General features: G+C 35.2%; 1 protein-coding gene across 4 annotated transcripts in view; it reads left to right on the top strand.

The window, feature by feature from the left end:
- The window catches only part of tenm1 (teneurin transmembrane protein 1), a 342,106-nt gene that overhangs the window by 193,235 nt on the left and 128,215 nt on the right, over positions 1-20,656 (top strand). For all 4 annotated transcript variants that reach the window (XM_015351452.2, XM_015351454.2, XM_015351453.2 and 1 more), the window contains one exon: positions 16,347-16,590. In XM_015351452.2, coding sequence (XP_015206938.2) covers positions 16,347-16,590 — 244 coding nt within the window. The remainder of the gene's footprint in view (positions 1-16,346; positions 16,591-20,656) is intronic.

Genomic DNA, 20,656 nt, shown 5'->3' with positions numbered 1-20,656 from the left:
AGCTAGTGCTTTTTTAGGATGATTATCAAATCATATGTAATAATAAAGTGCTCCATACAAAAATATTTACAGTATTTTTTTTAATAGCTATTGTTTATTCCATATGTTACAGTATATGCAGTGATATAATAAAGCCACTGAAATGAAAATGAGACTGAGCATTATTTTTCTAAAATATATAATGCTTAATTGCTTAATCGTAGCCTTCTTGAACAACAAGTTAATGATAACAGCATGGAGTACATTGCTGTCAGAATGCCCTAACTTCCCTAGAATTTTTACATTATTGCTGTAATGGCTCTGTATGATCTTCTAAAAAGGATAGAATAGAAAAAAAGAGGCTTAAAACAAAGATTGGATTGAAGCCCTGAGCTGGCCGTTCTGAAAACCACTTAATGGGTGCTCTGATTATATTGTTTTTCTTGTTTTGTTTCAGTTTTATTATTTTCACATAACTATCTAGTAATAGACATTTCTATGCAATGGTATTGGAACAATAAAGATTATTAATTTGATATTTTCTACATAATTTTTGATAACATTATGGGCTACAAAATCTGTTTAAAAATTCTTCATAATCTAATGTTTAAAATGAACAATACAGTAAACCCACAGTAAAACATACTTCACTTTAATGTACATCAGATTCAATAGACAAAATCTGCTGAAGGGGAATTTTGTCTTTAAAATTTTGTTTTATATACTGTATGCTTTAGCAAATTAAAAAAAATAATCATTTTAAAAATACAAAAAAATAATAATAATATGAAAAAAGTTCTGTAAAATGCACAAATAATAAAAAGAGGTAATAATAGATACAACATAGGATTAAAATTCAGAAAGATCAATGGTGACCTATAGAAGTTGCTTAAGTATATATTTTTTTTCGTAAAATACTGTTTTTGGTCATTTGTGATTTAACGGATATCAAGCAGTAACAAACGTCATTAAACGGAGGATTTACTGTAAATACAGTCACTGCTTATCTACTAATGATTAATTGTATGTGTGTAATACACAAATAATTCTCCTATATAAGTGCTTTATTAATATTTATTTGAGTTTTAATAGAGTGTGTGTAATGCATTTATAAACTGTCATTTTCTACCCCTAAACATGCTTAAAATTCAGTGCAACAATTGCAAGCATTCCAGAAACTGCTGCAGAACTGATAACAAGATGTTAAATCTTTAACTTTGGCAGACTGCATTGCTTCGTGTTGGTATTCTCCAAGCACATTCAGGGAATTTCTTTATTATCTATGAGCCACTGGTGACTACAGCTGGATTCTGGTCTCCTGCATTGCCAAGTCTCTCAGGCAGATTCCCACATGGACATTGTGTGTGCGGGTGAATAACAAGATACACAGAAAAAGTGAATGTGCTGGTTTTCCTATTAAGAAGTTGTTTCAGGTTGGTTTGCTTTATCTTCTTAATCCAGTAGTCTCTGTATTATTCAAGGTGCCCTGCTCTCAGTAACTGGAATCGTCTCAGATAATTAATTCGTCCTTTTTATTACATGAATTTCTTTAGGCTTGAAAGGGCCAATAAGGGATACAAAATTTCACAATAAATAGGGGTATAGCTGGAAACAATGACCTCAACCCTACATCGCAAGATGTTTTTTTCTAATGATACTGAGCAAAGGCACAGTATGCATCATGTCAGTACATGGACGTTACAGAAAAAAAGCATACAGAAAATGATTACATACTGTATAATACTGAAATATACATACATCTGATCATCCCAGTTTAATTGGGTCACGACTGGCAACCCACTTAAGCTAAGCAGGTATAAGCCTGGTTAGTACCTGAATGGGAAACCTTATGGGAAAACTAAGGTTGCTGCTGGAAGAGATGTTAGTGGGGCCAGCAGGAGGCACTCACTCTACAGTCTGTGTGGGTCCTAATGCCCCACTTTAGTGACGGGGCACTATAGTGTAAAAAGGCACCGTCCTTAAAAAATCTCATGGTGTTTCTTGAAAAGAGTAGGGATGTTACAGCAGCTTTCTGGCCAAATTTCCCATTGACCCTTACCAATCATGGCCTCCTAATAATCCCCATCTATAAATTAACTTCATCATTCTATTCTCCTCCCAACTGTTAGTTGGTGTGTGGTGAACAGACTAGCATACTTTTGCTGCCGTTCCATAATCCAGGTGGGGCTGCACATTGATGGTGGTGGAGGGGAGTCTCCATTACCTGTAAACCGCTTTGAGTGGACTGTCCAGAAAAGCGGTATATAAGTGTAAGCAATTATTATTGTTATAATTATTATTTATAAATTAAAAAAAAATAATAATAATAATAGCAAAGTCTAAGAATGTTTGCAGGTCACATATTAATTGCACTACTAAAAGCCTTACTCAGGAAGCTTAAATCAATGGGTATTGTTCTAAGGTGTTTGCTCAGAATTGAGTTTTTTTCCTGGCCATAGGTGGGTTAAGAGACAATACAGATGATCAAATGCTGTTTCTGTTATATACACTGATGGAAAAAAGAAACACAACATTTTCTGGAATGAGAATACTATAGTTATAGCTTATGTACTTTCACAAAATGTTGTCAATTTGTTTTAAGCCCTCTGACCAGCAATACAGCTTGTGCAGTGAGACATTGCAACTTGCCAATCACACAAAAGCTCGTTAGGTGCACTTTTACCCAACAAGGTCCAGGTGGAACAATGCCCGATCAGGTCACCTTTACAAAGGCCTTATTTCACAGCTTAGGTCACTGCAAGAAAAAGATCACACTTAGTCAGTTTTCTGTGCATTCCATAATGCCTCGAATGTCACCAAAAGCAAGGTAGAGGGTCATTGGCATGCTGCAGACTTACTATGTCATGTGCAAGCATTGCCAGACACTATTGAGTAAGCCGCTCCATTGTGTCCCGACTGCAGAGAAGATTTCAGCAGATCGGCAGGACAGATGACTGTCCAAGATCCGGTCGCCCTCGAGTGACCACACCAGAGCAGGACCGACACATCAGACTGGTCCATCTGAGAGATCATTTCAGATCTGCCACCTGTACTGCTGCTGAAACTGCCAGCAGACACAATGCCCGCATCATTGACAGGACAGTGAGGCTCCATGCGGCTGGCTTTACAGCAAGGCTCTCTGCTCACACTCTCCTAGACGTCACACCTGACTGGCTTGGGCCAGACAGAGGCTGCAATGGACTCGTCAGCAGTGGCATCAGGTCCTCTTCACGGATGAGTCACTCTTCAGCCTGTTACACACAGACGGGAGGGCCAGAGTGTTGAGGAGGAAGTGTTGTGTTTCTTTTTTCCATTAGTATATATCCATAATAAAGCATGAACATATAACAGTCATTGAACATAATATAAAACAGAGGCAAGGTAGTAAAGGGAAGAGAAGAAGACATGGACAGAAGGAGAGTGAAGAAGGAACCTATCCTCACCTCTCCCTCCTTGTTCTGATCAGTCTTGGAAACAGATTCAAACTAAGTAATTTGAACATTACAAAGAGTTTGCTGTCAAATTTATTTTAGGAAATTCTGATGCTAGTGTTGTATTGATTATGCATTTTTAAAATAAGGAGATTGTTTTGTTGTTGTTTTTTTCAACAATTACTATATACATAAAGACATTTAAGTGTCTCCATTAAAACCATACCATTTAATATGATCAACTTTTAGAACTTGTTGTTGTATATTATTTTGCTGTAGTAGGGAAGAATGTTGTTGTTGATGGTATAGTAGTACTATACCACCTTTATTTTATTTCACCCAAACCCTGCCAATTCTAACTGTAGCTGAATTTTGAATTACAATACTGCAATACTTTGTCTAGCATATTTCTCATCATGTAGACTGTGGAAGAACACATAGGATGGATAGCCACAAAAACCTAAAATGGTAGGCATGGATAATGACTGTTTTTTTAAACTCCAATTAAGTTTTGTTCTAAAAATTTGATTTGGGTTCGCCAGTTTTATGTTTTTCATGTCAGCTCACAGCTATGAAACGTGTGACTGCACACAGGGGAGTATATGAACTAGTAATCTAGGCAGACTCCTCTGAAAACACTTTTCAGCCATTCATCTTTTTACACATTGCTGGTCACATAGCTTCGTACTGAAATTTCAGAGCCGATTGGAGGAGAGGTACAGTATATCCCTCACCACAAGCCTGTCTGGGTGGCCACAGGGGTTGCTTTGTTTACCGAGATCTGAGAGAGCTCTGGACAGCTAACACCACCCTATGCTCAGCATAGCTAATTCAAATGTGAGCTGCTGCTTGGGAAACCCCTGTATTATAGAGTTCTACCTGCATTTGGCCTTTACTTTTAAAGCCACTCAGGAGGCCATAATGATTGCTTTGTAATGCAGTTTGTCAGAGCACCTGTTGAAGGGAGCTCTAGTATTGATCTAGTCTTTTCAAATAATCAAGACAAAGTAAAAAAAAACGTTGAGAGAACCAATAAGTGTGATCATTATATTCTATGCTTTGAATTTTATTTTGACATATTGGAGTCTAAAATTAAGATTATGAATTTCAGAAAGAGAGACTATAAAGAAATGACACAGATTTATTAGAAGGAAAAAGGACATAATAAATATGGAACCAGGAAAGAATAAATAGCAGAATTCTAAGAAAACAGTGGTCTAAATGGCTTAACATATCAATTAAGAAAAATATAAGAGAGAACTTTATGAGATGATCAAAAAAGAGCAGACTTTAGTTAAAGAACTGAATATAAGGAATGTCAAATGCAAGTCAGAAAGAAAGATCAATAAAATTATAGAAAAGAATGTTGCAAAAGAGGCTATAGTAAAAATCAAGTATTACAGTATAATAGCAGCAATACAGTAAAGATAAAGCAAAAGGTGTATAAGTGGAAACTGATGACATACAGTACTCAATGAATGTCTCATTCAGGTGTTTACCGGGGATAAAATAGATAACATGCCCCTGCCTGAGGAAAAACACAGTTCATATTAAATAATACTGGCATACTGTAGATGCAGAAGTATAACATGAACTAGAAGCTCTTAAGATAATCAAATCTCCAAGGCCTGCTGGTATTCTACCAATCAGGAAACAGGAGATGTTATTCATAGGCCATTAACAAAAGTCTTCCAGCAGTCCCTCAAGTCAGGGTTTGTATGCATTGACTGGAAAATTGCTAATGTAGCACGCATCCATAAAAACGGCAACAAGTAATAATACACCATTAAGTCTTGCTTCTATTACACGCAAGGTTATGGAAACAATAATTAGAACAAAACCAAGGATCATCTGTATGACAGTAAGATTCTAGTGCATTGTCAGCTGGGATTTAGAAATGGTAGGTCTTGCTTACCTCACACTTTAGTGAACAAACATTAGCAGTAATAGATACAGTACATTATATGGCATATTTAGATTTTCAAGAGGGTTTTGATAAAGTTTCTCCTAAAGGACTCATTCCTATTAGGATCAGTGCTCTTTCAAATTGCTATCACTGATGTAGATTCTGGCATTGTTAGAAATGTAGTAAAATGTGCAGGTGACACTGAAACAGCAGGAGTAGTGAACACTGTAGAAACTAAAAAAAGGAAATGCAAAAGAACTTTAATAATGTTCAAGAATGGGCAAACATTTGGCAGATGGACATATTCAGAGTATTTTTTGCAGACAGATTAAATATTCATTATATAAGACTGGAAGCACCAGATTTGAGGAACCTAATTATGTAATGACTAATGTATTTATTTTGACAAATCGTGATTATCTTCTAGACACTGCAGTGAACAAAAAACAAACAAACAAACAAACAAACAGCCAGTTAGGATATACAGTATATCTAAAAATGTAGAATTTGAACCAAGGGGTGTACTTTTAAAATTATACTAAATATTGATAATACAATATTGTATACAATTGTGGTAACAATATATTACTAAAAAGGTATAGTGCTCTGGATTCAGTCCTGACCAGATACTTTGTTATCAGAAGAATGTCCTGCACTGACAGGTGAAGGAACTGAACATTTTTATTTTTGAATGAAGAATAGTGCAAGAAGACCTAATTCATGTATTGTATACTCAGTCATGAAAGGTACTGACTGGACTTCACAATAAACTGTGAAACATGAAGTGCTGTGGTGAACTGAAACTTGTTGAACCCTGAGAACACAAGCACCTTTATACAGTATGCAAAAGGGCATGGTTGTCTAGAACCCTACCTTCTTTCAAGATCAAGTGAGATCCCCAGATCAATTAGCTACTAGGCAAATGGCCTCCCCTTACTTTTACCTTCTTATGTTCTTGCAGTTCAAAAGACTAGAGGGAGTAGCGGTCAGCTCAAGTGCCAATGCAGTGCTACTCCACACCAGTTCTTAAAAATATACATTCCCAGGACAACTTCAAGTTAATGTGTTTTACATGTATTGTTATATAGTATGTCTCACATTTAAAAAAAGAGCATTAAAATTCTTGGTTAAAAAAATCATCGGTAAATAATCTAGAAAACAGTGTACTTACCACAGACACAGGCTCAGTGGCATACCTCACTTAGCTGATGTTCATTGGATTTGCTTTAAAGATAGGTCTGTTTACAAGCCCATGTAATTAAATTTTTAGCTGAAAGGAAGCATTTAGGGGAAATGTTATCGTGCATTAACAGAGTAGGCATTTAACTTCCCCATGGCTAAAACTGCAAAACTTTTTTTTTAATTGTGATTTTTAATGCAAGAGTAAATAAATTATTTTGAAACGGATCAGTACAGCTGTTCACACCTACTGTATGTTGTTCAGGAGGAGTAAACTGGTTTTCAATACTGAAACATATTAGCTGTCACAGTTATACATTTTTAGATCTGTATGAAAATGCAACAGAGGGCAGGTTTTTCTGTCATTTGACTCCAGACATTTTTTATTTTCTTGTTCCAATCAGAGATGCAGCTAATTTAGATATTTTGTCATCATTTAAGCAGTGTGTTATTACCCATTGTTGACTGCTCAGCAGTGCATCATTATTCATTGTTGTCTGGTTGTAATCATGTACAAATTTGATAAAATACTTTTTATGTTGCTGGTTTCAGTTGCCGTTTCACTGCTATGTCCAGCTAATTCTGTAGCAGTTCAGTGATTTGAGATCAGAGTGCTTGCCAATCAGCATAACAATTATACAACATCTTGTTTTCTTTCTTTTTAAAAAAGGTTAATATGGTAGAGTACAGTATATGACTGTTTAGGACTTGTCAGAATGTCTGACAGTTGCTGGCATTACAGTATGTCTAACTAAGCTTCATGTGTGGGAGAACACACATTTGAATATTATCCATATGGACTGGCTTGCCAGTAGTGTCACACTATTGCCACACCATTCCTTTTTTAGAAAAACACCTTTGAAATAACACAAACACATTCTAACCCTTTTGCATGAATTTATAGTATATCTATTGTATATGATTTTCTTTGGAGGAGGTTTATAATGTTTCAGTAGAGGAACGTACTGTAAATGAATTAAGTATTAATTAAATTGTTCTTATTTTCAATGTACAAATAAAAAATTATAATCAATATCTCATTATTTTTTCTTAATGGAGTTAACTAAGTCGATTTAAGTTGTTTGGTAATTTGATTAATTAAATATTAAAATTATAATTATGATTTAATATACTGTTTATTAAAACTAAATCTGTGCATTTTCCCCAGAGCTGAAGAATATGCTGATATTTAATAATGCCATGAAAACAAACATCTTTGCACACAGTTGTGTGCTTAGCGGTACTGTAAAGGAGAAGGAGTTTAACTGCCTGGATGTTTAATGATAAATTGGTAATCTGATAGATTGTTTTTGTAATACATGCATCAGAAGCCTCAAAAAAGAAAGATATACCAAAAACGACTTTATAACTGGTAGTTGTATTAATTAGACCTCAATTTTGTTTCACTTTAAAAATTTAGTGGTTTGTTAAGAAACAACATCTTGGTGTCAATAAGTGCAGAATTGTAAACATTTCAGACAGGTACCATTTTAACTTGAACTTGAACTTTATTGCCATATGTAACTGGTACATGTACTGGTACAATGGAATTCTTACTTACAGAAAGTCTCTTGATTGTTAAAAATGCAGACATGTAAACAATGACTGCAGATGTGCAAACAAATAAAATTACAATGAGGTAGATGGTGTAGGTGTGGTCTAAGGGGCAATGCCAAATGTGTTTGCCAATTGGACTGCTTGTGGGTAGAAGCTACTGAAGAATCGAGTGGTATGGTCTTGTATCACCGAGGTAGTAACTGTCCTCTGTGATGGCCAGACTTCTACCTCAGCAGGGGTCCTCGTAGAGCTGTTTAATCTCTGTGAGACCATAGCCTATGATCTTCTGGGCCACATTCACCATATTCTGCAGTGCCTTTCTCTCACGAGAAGAGGTGTAGCCATACCACACAGTGATCCCTGTTGGTGAGGATGCTCTCAATGGTGCAGCAGTGCTTCAAGATAATATCCATGTTCACTGTCCAGGTTAGGTCATTAGAAATGTGAATTCCCAAAAACATAAAGCTGGTGACTGTTTCCACTTCTGTTCCATCAATACTGAATCCACTATTAGTTCTTTTGTTTTACTCACATTCAAGTGCAGGTTATTGCTATGACAGCACCTCAGCAGCTGTACGACTTAATCCCTGTAAGTGGACTCATCATCATCGCTGATCAGGCCTATTATAGTGGTGTCATCTGCAAATTTAGTGATGCAGTTGTTGCTGTGTCTTGCTGTGCAGTCGTGAGTGAACATGGAGTACAACCGTGGACTCAGACAGCAGCCTTGTGGGGTGCCAGTGCTCAGGGTGAGTGGTGTTGATGTTTTATTACCTATCCACACCACCTGTGGTCTCTGGATTAGGAAGTCCAGCACCCAGTTGCAGACAGAGTTGCACAGTCCTAATCCCCTGAGATTTGTCACCAGTTGACTAAGTATGATGGAATTGAATGATGAACTGTAGTCCACAAACAGAATTCTCACATATGAAATCTTAGCGTCCAGGTGGTCCAAGGCTGTACTGTATGTAGAGCTAGGGAGACAGCATCATCCACTGATCTGTTTTTTAAAAAGTAGTTAATATTGTTATGTATAAAATTAAAGGACTTATAAATGAAATGTCTTTTCAGCTAGTGAACATGTTTTTTACTCTTAAGAACCCAATTTGGTTTGATGCTAGAAATCCCCAAAATATATATAGTAATGTTAATTTAATTTCTCAAATTCAAACTTTTGTTTTTAATCTCAATAACGTGTATTAATGACACAACTCAGACACAACTCTGCTTCCTTACTTAGTGGCTTATACTGAATGTTCAATTCCCTATTGCATTCTGGTGTGCATGCATGACTGAAGAGGGTTAAGATTGATGAGCACTCTTTAGCCTTACCACCATGAAGCCAGACTCCCTTTTCACCCCACATACCTGATCAGCATGTGCTGAAAACTTACTGAACCCTGGAAAAGCTGACCTGGCATAATGGAGAGACTACCCAGCAGGGGTGATACATTGAAGTGAATCAGACCCCAGCAACCTTTGTGTCGTGGCTCATGGGAACATTGTCCTCCATGTGGGTCCTGAACCAAAACGTGCAGTATATTCGGTCACAAGATCCTGCCAACAATGCTTCAAATGTGCTGTACACTTTAACCATCAGGTGATTTACTGCTTTGGTAGCAATACACTGGAGGGCACTGCTCTTTTTCCTTCTGTCAAATGCCTGCCCTGCTTGTCTTTTTGTCACCAAGGAATTTATATCAGACCCTCTTTAAAAAATAATAAAAAAGATTGACTCATAAGCCTAATGGCAGTTCAATGCATCCACATTTTTTGAGGAAAGCTAAGCTATAGCTAAGAGGTAGTGCAGGTTATCTGAATAATCAGTACACGGTAAATATAAATTAAATGTTGATTTCAGTGAAGAGATACAGTAAGTGTTTTCTATTTCAGGATGTTATTGTATGTACAAACATAAAAAAATTGCCTAATAATATATTGCATATCTTAGATTTTTGATTGTTCTCAAAAGTGTTTGGATGCAAGAATTCAGTATGCCTCATGTTGAATACTCTCAGAACTAGATAAAGGAACATTTAATACCAATGGCTCATCTTTTTGAAAAATGAGATAAAAACATTCAGAGAAAACATTGAAGGGCACTTTTAAACTTGTCATTAATGCTCGTGAAAGCATGATTAAGTATTTACATTTAACAAGTTTATATGTGATAAAGTGCTTTACTGAAGGATAACCTGAAAACGAGTGAAATAATATATTTCTGAAAATGAACATGTAAAGGTTTACTCCATGCTGAAAGTGTAAAGAAAAGAGACACAACATTTTGGCTGCAGAGCTTTCCACATCTGAAGAAGGCTCCACAGCTAAAACATTGTGTCTCCTTTCATTTCCTTTCAGCATGGAATAAACTTTTACCTTTTTCTTTGAAGCCTACAGATGCTGACACAACTACCTACTTGAGCTATTTCCGGAAATAATAACAAGGACATGTAACCTAAGGAAGTTAAAGACTTAACACTAATTTAAATCAGATTTTTTGGGGAAAGTAACACTGTAATCAACGTATCAGGTAACATGAGTTCTCTTTACACTGAGTTTAGGAATACAGTTTTGAACTTGGCTTGGATTAATAAAGAAAACAGCTTTAGCCTTTAAAATGTGTACATGTAGTGTTCGTTTCTCAAAATATGTCATATCACCTTGATGCATGATAATTAGATTTGTGTGTATGTAGGAAGTGTTTATGTGAGTGATGTTCACAAAGATCAAGTTTGAAAAAATTATGTTCACTCTACTTTTGTTATTATTATTATTCCCCAAACCTACATTGACTAAGCCCTCTAATGTGCCATCTGCTGCTACTGCCTATTATCCGTGCTGTGTACACTCTTTGACGTCTAAGCCTCTGTGGTCTCAGACTACAAAGATTGTTTTTTTCTTAACTTCAGCAGTGAATTTTGTTTGTAAAGCATCTACAATTATTTTGGCTTTGCCTCTTTTTCCTCTCTGGATCATATCTTTGGTTTAAAAAATCATATGTCCATGTTAGTAGGTTTTCTGTAATCAGAAGACTTCCTACTGTAGGTAAACATGATCTTGTGTGATTTCTGCATTTGCCAGCACTAACCCACCACTTTACAAAACGTGTCTTCATTAGGCAGAAAGGTCCTGGTTTGGTTATGTTTAATTCTCCCTGTGTATTCTCTGAAGAAATAATAATTATTTTATATTAAAACACATTGAATGTTGCTGTGAAAGGAGATCAGAGATGCTTCAAAGAACCTCTAACTTATTTTAAAGCACCAAGATGTACGCTGTCATTTATTTTAATCTTAGCCTTCACAATAAAAAGCCAATTGCCTCTTAACAGCCATCTTTGTTGATTATGGATAAAATACCATCATTTGAAAACAGGCTGAAGTCTTTGACTTTCTCACAGTGTATGCCTGAAACATTAATGACATTGGCATGGTCCTTATTGCATTCATGATGGTACATTTGTCAGTCATCAAAACCTTACAGCAAAAACACATTCCATTAAAACAGCTAGGTAGAACAATGAAATATTACATCAAAATAGACAATTACTGGAAGGTAAAGTGTTGCTTTCTCAAAGTTCATATTTATAACACTTTCGGTTTAAAATGTCAGAAGAATGTGAGAAGGATTATCATACTGCCAGCTGTAAAGACATTATTATATTTATTGGTATTATACTTAAATATATAATACTAAAACAAATTATGAAGGAGGAACTGACATTTTAAGTGTTTTTTCTGTTATATATTTCATTTGTTTAGTGTGTGTGTGTGATCTGAAATGTGATATTTGACATTAAATGAAATGAATTGTAAAAAGTTTTTCATTTCTTTGTTACAAGTTGTACTTTTCCAGAGTCCCTCACATCTAATTAATTTGTATTCAAATTCAGAGTGAATCCATTTGTAAAATATATTAAAAATATTAGATCCATCTTACAGCTCTTTACATATATGTCGATGTATACTGTTGTAAAGCAAATTTAAATAATGTACAGTCATACATAAAAAGTATGGCTGGTTGAATTACTGTGTTTTAAAAAACTGGAAAATCTAGTGGCATATGACAAAGAAGTGATTAATAGTATCAGATTAAAAAAACTACTTCTGGTCTTTTACAAAAGATAATATAATTAATTTAGTTATAAACAGTAATACAGTAATACAACAGCTATTTTAATAGTCCACATTCAGGCCATTTGTTCTACAATTTGAAAATAAATTGCAAATAAATATTTTTTTGTGTTCCTCCATACATAATTAATGATTCCAACTCCAGATTGTTTCATGCAGTTAGATATGTTGAGAGTTTAGAAATTGTGTTACTATAATGTACAGTACGCCAAAAACGCTGTGAGAATATTATTTATTGGACAAACTAATCAAGGCTATACACATTCAAACAGGCTAAGCTGGTCCAGTCTCCAGAATTAGAGAAAATATTCCTGCAGGAAGAAATACTGTCAGGTTATGTTTATTCAGATATAGAATTAAAATCTGCTGGAGACATCAAATTGAACAGTTAGAATTTTAATTTAACTGCCATGGACAAATACATCTATCAAAGTCATGTTTATCTTTAGGATAATAGTTTCGGTCTTGGTGAGATGTTTTACGATCGCCTTGTCAAAGACATCCTCTGCCATTAAAATAGTTTGGGTTTTTGCTGTACTTGAACTAAATACAGTATACCAAATCATATCATACATGAATTTGCTGTCAGCCTTCACCTCAGAGGACTGGTTTTTCAAAGGCATGGTGTTCCTTTAAAATATATAAAGGTGCAAGCCAAGTTTAATCCCATAATGAAAGATCAGAAGGAATTAAACCTTCTTTGGGTACAGTATGCACAGGACAGAGACAAGATATGAAACCATATGATATGAAACCAGGAGAGAAGTTTGGTAAATAAAATAAAGAAGAGATAAGAGTGGTAGGGGATAGGAAAACCATTGGATAGTTTATTGTAAATTTGCAAAAGAGATTTTGAGGTGGGGATGAAAGGCAGCTACCTGTATATGCATAGGGAAATTTAAAAATAGGTTTTTCAATTGTGTGGGGAATGCATGAACACAGTCTAAAAATGATTTTTGCTTCCATTGTCTTTTTGGCACAGTTGTGTTACAGACACAGAGGTCGGTATGATAGCAAATAGGAGGGAAAAAGGTGTATGGTATGGATTTTCTATTTATTTGTTTTGCAAAATGATTCTATTAACCTTTATAGAGGACGTGAATTGGATTATGTGAATCAAAAACAAACCATTGGGATTTTCTAGCATGAAATACAAATTCCATTTTATTTGGTACATTCAACTGAGTTAAAAATGAGCATTCTGTAAATTTGTATGATTTTCCAGAAACTTTTTCAGGTTAAGATCACAACTGGTTATGGTGGACCTTTAAGACCTTTGTGTGATTCCATCTATCAGTTATTTGCAGCTCATAAAAAACTTTTTTTAATAAAGATATCAATTTTAAACTTTTGGTCTAAAGTATGTCTTTGGAAGCACAGAACTTTCTTCTTACTGCAATTTTAAACCAATTACTTCACCAAGATGTGTTGAAGTAATGGCACACTTTTAGTTTGAGGATGTCTTTATTCCTCACTGCTCTGACAGTTGCTTTGACATGTTGAAAATCTATTTGCAGGTGACAAAACTAAAATTTTGTGTTTTATTGTTTCTTTTGTGTTTAGTTTGGAATTAACCTATACTTGTTCTGTGCTAATCGCCAGTGAAGCAGGTCCCCACTCTAAACCTCTTCAAACAATTTGTGCTACTTCATACATTATGTTATGGCGTTATATTTATCATAAATTGCTAGACTTAAATCTGAATCATGAGTACAAGCTGATAAGGGCACTTGGCACAGGTCAGAATTTAATTTACAGGTTAGAAGCTCGTAATCTGTGCAACACTGAATTTTATATGAATATAAATTCTACCCCAATAGTTTTATAAATTATACAGAACATGCTTATTTTTCTCAATTGGTATCGTTCTAGTAGGCAGTACAGACAGATAATTGGAGCACATATTTTGTTAATAAAATTTTTCAGAGCAGACTTTATACTTTTGGCTCAATTCAATTCAAGAAACAACTAGTAGTACTGGTATTTGAAAAGTGTCAATCCTGAAATGCATTCTTGGTCTACAGTAATACCTTATTATCATATTAATACACAACAGGTGTGACAGTACAAGAGATTCACATGTATCTGAGACTTATTCCTCTTGACAGAAACTGCAGAGAAACAGGTCCTTGACATAAGACCCTTAGAATGTTTGAAATTCTGTCACATTGCGGGAGCATAAAACCTCTGGATTAAATTGATTTGTGACACCTGAACATAAATATGTTAGAGTAGATTGGTCATACTTGTTCAAGACCTTCGCAATCTTGTCTCCTCCAGAAGAAAATTATCATGTCACTTTTAAATAAAACTGCAAAAGTATTAAACTAAGCAATTTAATGTTTGAAGAAACAAACACCCTTGAAGGAGGTTGTCTAAATTTTGAGGTGGCTGTCAATTGCATGACTGTATGAAGACAACAGCTGTGTTAATCATGCCAGCTAACATACTCCTAACCTCATGTGTGCTCTGATATATCAATCTAAGGAAGGGAACTACTAATGCCTGCTAAAATGGATGACAGTTATCCCAGGGAACAAATTCAATGATACTGTAAATGTCCCCTGAATTTGAAATACAGTAACTGCATGATTATCTTGGTGTGGATGGATTTGAAACACTTTTATAAAACAATGTCCAATAAAAGAAACAACAACAATAATATCAATATAAGAAACCAAATAAACAGAATTGAATTGCTTTCAACAAAACTATTGGGATGGTCACAGCTGGAAATATTTCTTGACAGTCATGACAGGATTTTGGAGCCTCCAAAGGTCATAAGGAACTACTTTTTACAGCACAATGACAAGTCAGGGTACTATTGTTAACAAGCACATCCTTTTCCCACCAGTACTCCTGCCTTCTTATATTTCTTATCAGAAAATTAGGTGAGCTTATCAGATACATTAAGTGGATTAAGTCTCCAATATTGAATTAACCAAAATGTATAAGCATCTGAAACTCCTGATCAGACCTCTCAAGGTCAAGGAAAGAAATGGATTTTTTTTCAATGTTTTGTTTCCAGCATAATCTCAGGCCAGTGTAGTTTCGTGTATTATGATGGTATGTATTCATCCTGCATCAATTTATTAAGAATTTAATAGTATTAAACAAAAATATATATTTTTAGAAGTCAATAGTAGTAGATATTCATAGCCTCCAATGTTTTGTTAATGTACTTTTAATTATCTCATGGTAAATTTAATTAGAATTTGGTCCACTTTGTTTGACTTCTCTTATTACATTTTAAAAATATTAGTACATATTTAGAGATGCAATGATTGAATATATTCTGTATAAAAGATTACAAACATTTGATCTATTTGATACACATCTCTGTGTAAACATAATTATAATTGACATGTAGTATATTTTAGGATTTAGAAAAAAAATCCTAAAAAAAACTTTTGTGTCGTCACAAACCTTTCACTGGAGTTAAATTGAAATGTGCTGTAACAGAAGCTGGTCCAGGCTTTTGTGAAGCGTAGTTCAGGACCCTATGCAGACGATATAATCCGGAAGTAAGTGGAGAAGGACATCAGGGGAAGGTACAGCAGGATTAGGACGGGTTGACAGACAGGTGGGCGTGACGACGGTGCTCGGGGGGCGTGGCACTGGCAAACAAGTTCGGACAGTCCAAGGGGAAAATCCAGGGTGCAGTCCAAAGTCCAAAACCGGGTGATCCATCCAAGACGAGATAAACAAGGTTAAAATCCAGAATGGAATCCGGAACAGGGACAGGGAATAAAACCAAGGTAACAAGGCCGGGCATTCCGAGCCCCGGACTCAGATGGTCAGGATGCCGTTATGAAGCCTATGCCATTGGGTCTCTCCTAGACCCGCTGGTAGGCGGGCTTCCGGGCGTCCATCTCCCAATGCTGAGCCAGGCATAGCGGGAACGTCCGCCTTAAATAAAGATGGACAAACAGGGGACAGGAGCATGAAATGAACTCAAATACAAAAAGGTCGGAGCGCCCTTAAGAGGAGGGAGGAGGATTGTGACTTGTGCCAATCAAAAAATGATTGTGTCTGACCTTTTTAATAAAAAGAAAATGAATAACATCAGTTGATCTTGAAAGAAAATGAGATGTAATTTAGAATTTAAACTATTACATGAACTGCTTTGAAAATAAGTTTCTTGGGGATTTTTTTAAACAGAAATGCCCAGCAGTCCTCAAGGCCAATTCACCTTCAGACCTCTCCCGCCACCTCCTCCACCACCCCACGCCTGCACCTGTGCCCGTCCTCCAGCACATTCAGGAGAAACTCTACAGAGAAATACCATGCCGGCCCGCAGTCAAACCAGCCAAGCTGCTGGGGACTCTTCCTCAAACACGCAGCAGGACAGTGTGCAGCTGCACAACAGCTGGGTCCTCAACAGCAACATCCCTCTTGAGACAAGGTGAGTGAAAACCCATACCTTGGCAATCTTGTCTTGAGCACTTTGTGGAAAATTAGTTTGGATTGGGTTTGGAACTGGGGGGTGAAGCAATATGGCTAAGATGTAGGTTCCTATGTACAAGGTTCCAAAACTCACATTTTTTTACTATGGGTCAAATGTGACCGACATATGCCTGTTGTTTTTTTTACAGCTGTTTCAAGAGGAAGGAGTTAATGGTGATATGATCCAGATTTACACAGTACAGTGTCTTATACCCTAAACTTTTCAAGGAGTTCAAAACTTAAGAAAAAGTTCTTATCTTTTATATGTTTATCTAAACAAGTATATCTTAAGATTCAGTTTTGTACAATTTATTGAAGGGGGCACCACAGTGGCACAATGGTTTGCATTGCTGCCTTGCCTTCTTATGCTCCTGTACTGGATAATGGTTGGATGGATGGACTTGTTGAATGATTCGTAATGTTAATTCAGATACCAAGGGTCTCATATTATTTTTGTATTCAAAATGTCTTTGCTATTAAAAACAGTTGCTTAAGTCTGCATTACTTCCTGCAAGAATTTAAGAAATTTTCAGTGGTTGGAATATTGGTACCAATACGTTTAATAATATATAAGTCAAGCAGACTTTAAAATTGAATGCATTGCAATGGGCACTTATAGTTTAATGTAATATGGGCTAATTTTTAAGGGTTGTGCATCCTCATTTTTGTCCCAATTGTACCTGTTTTCTTGCAACACCTTGTATCCTTAACAGAATAAAATAAAGTAGAATTTGCCATCTGTGATTCCATCTTTTGCAACAATACTAAACCTATTCAGATACCATCTCCCGCCACCATAGAACCAAAAGATAAATGATTTATTAGCATTTTTAATGAAAAGTTAGTAACAGCTGAATTCTCCTCTATAATGACATTGCTTGACATTGGCAGGTAGCCAGTCATGAGGAAGATTTTTAATGATGTATGTATCAGCACATAATTAAATCTTCTTTAGGTAAGAAAAAAGACTAAGTTACTGGATCCTGATGCAGTTCTTTCGATTTTTATTGCTTTTTAACTGGCATGAAAATTTGAAATATAAGATTAGCGAAAGTCAGTCTAGTCACACACCTTGTATAATTCACAAGTAATGTATCTGGAAATGAGCCACCTTAAAATGCATAACACAATTTGAGCATCTGTAGTCATTCTGCAGCATTCCTAACTTCACCTGCACCTCTTAGCTCTGACTACGTTTGAAACCACCAATAAACTTTCTGTCTGTAACAAGAAAATGTTCAGTACAAGGTCTCACCCCAAATACATCTTGGCACTTGATCAGCCGTACAGGTAAGCTGAGGAGCTGTAGGTCTCTTGCTTCTCCAAAACGTAACACCAAATACATTTTATAATATAAAGGGATGTGAGAAAAAATAGTTTAATTTGTACTATTTATCCATATCAAACTTAAATAATCGGTTTCCACAGTAGTCTTTATTCTTAGGTCAGTCAGAGTGGATATAAAAAGGCTGAAGAGTTGAAACTTCCCCAGCAAAACAGGTTAGGTAGCACGATAATTGATAAGCAGTCAAGAGGAACAATTCCCACTGACAGCTGTAGGAGGTTACAGGTGAAATGAAATTGGCACCCATTCAGCCCTGTCTCTAAAAACTTTTTTCTCTCCAATTGGTAAGGAATGATTTAAAATTTCCATGTCAGTACTTGGTTCATCTGTCAGGTTCATGTTTAGATGAATGGCTCTGACACTAACCTTAAAACATGCCTCTTTTCAAGCATTTTCTGTTCCTATTTTTCTAGCAGCTCTTAAAATTCCATCAGTTAACATCTTTTACTACTATACAGTAAGTCTTGTTTTTGTATTAAAGAAATACAGCTCATTTATCCACCTAATTTTTAGACTTATCCAAATGTATAAACTGTTCCTTTAGGGTTACGATAAGAATACAACATGATTTCAGAATGAAGTCTGTGGTATCATTGACCATATATAGGTTTTTAAATTATTCAGTCTGTAAATTTATTTAATAGATTAATAATATGGATTAAACTTTCTGGTCAAATTGTGACTAAATATGCAAATACAAAAAAACATAATGTTTCAGAAACTTTATGAGCCAATGGATTGGTCCTCTTTCATCCTCTTTTATTATTTTTTACTGAGAATATATATTATGATAGAATATATAGTATATTATGATATGAAAGTTACAATTTCACTGACATTTTTATCAACATTTGTTATGCTCTGTGTACACAACCCACCATAGTGTTCCAACTCTGTTCAACCAACTCTGTGTTCCACAGACTACCATAGTGGTGTAATGATAACACCAAGTTAAGAAATGGATCCAACTAGTCCACTTCCTAGAGAAATAGAACACAGCTTTCAGTAGCTCTCTGGGGAAATAATGTTTCAGATATGGAATCTGATCATGTCTGGTTCCAGGAGGTAGGTGGCTATTGTCCCGTACTTGTTATCAGTAATAACTCTGGAGATGTTATGATGAAAGAAATGTAAAGGCTTTAGAATTGCATATGAATATCAAAGAAGATATATTCATCATTGTGTTTTTAGGATTATTTATGAATATTTAATTTAAAGAGAATTTGTTTATATTATTAAGTTTTTACTTTCATGGTTCTAACATGAATTTGTGAAGCACACAACTGTGTGTGGTCACAGAAATGGGAGTTCACAACCTAAGCTTTTTTCATGAAGAACTTAATATAAGATGATATATCATACTAATTACTGTATGCTTTGATTTGTTAGTGCAAATGCCTTTGATGCACTCAATATTTTTTCTTTCTGGACTGATTTTCTGAAAAATAACTCAATTTAGTAGGCCATTATTGTCCTAGTTATTTAACACACTATTTTGGATGCTGTAGTTAATCAAAGGGTCTTTACAAATGCTCATTTGTGGTGTTGTTAGAAACCATAAAGTCGTCTGTATTCAATGATATAAGATAATATTAGCTCTCTGTGTAGCTTCTTCAGTACCAGTACCATAGTAGGAAACTTCAGTACCATGGTTGAGACTAAATGAAGTTTAAGGAGATAATTTTAAGTTATTTGCAGGGAATTAGAGACAGGTCTGTACATGTTAATTAAACAAAATGAGACTCTAACCTTCTTCTTTGTGACAAAAATAATTTGAATGTTTTTATGAAGCACATTTAATTTTACTTTGATTAGGAATTATCAAATTAGGAAGATTTTATTAGGAATAAAAAAGTATGAATGATTTTACAAGAGGTGGGAGTTGATTTTTGGAAGCATACATAACCGTCAAAGCTAAACATTGTGGCAACTTTAGATGTTGAACTTAATATTAAAATTTGATAGAATTATATATTTAACGTGACTCACAGGGATGCATCACTCATTATGTCTTGAAATTCACTACAGGGGAATTCATTTTAAGGAACTACTAGAATTAATATATTTATTAAACTTGAAGCATTTTTAAATGATTGTAAAAGGATCCTGCTCTTCATATTAGTCCAATGCCATAAAACCTAATTGTGATATATAAAATACTCTGTTAACGCTAGTGAAAAAACTTCAGTAAAAGTGTAGATTACATTTTCTATAGAGGATCAGAAGTACAGAATAATTTTGCACGCCCCACTTTTCATTTTTTTATTAGTTAAAAAAGTTTCAAAAATCCAATAGATTTCGTTCCACTTCACAATAGTGTCCCACTTGTTGGTGATTCTTCACATAAAATAAAAAATTTATATCTTTATGTTTGAAGCCTGAAATGTGGCAAAAGGTTGAAAAGTTCAAGGGGGCCGAATACTTTCGCAAGGCACTGTATACAGGTACAATGTCCGGCAAAAGTATTCAGACCCGTTCTATGAAGTCCAATTTTGTGAAGTTATAACAAAAAACATTTTTAAAACATAACATGGTTGCAGCTGTGATTTAACCACAGGTTGTATTCTATTTATTAAAAAAGGCAGCTTTATCTTAATCTGGCCTTTGTAAGCATTAAGAGTTCAACACTTTGTAAGACTCTGGGGTTTTTCAGGGTGCGTAGGATGTTGGTCTATGGGAT

This window comes from Lepisosteus oculatus, chromosome 8 (assembly GCF_040954835.1).
Source record: "Lepisosteus oculatus isolate fLepOcu1 chromosome 8, fLepOcu1.hap2, whole genome shotgun sequence".
Lineage (NCBI taxonomy): Eukaryota > Metazoa > Chordata > Actinopteri > Semionotiformes > Lepisosteidae > Lepisosteus > Lepisosteus oculatus.
Note: the sequence above shows the minus strand (reverse complement) of the source record. Positions and strands in the feature narration are given on the sequence as shown.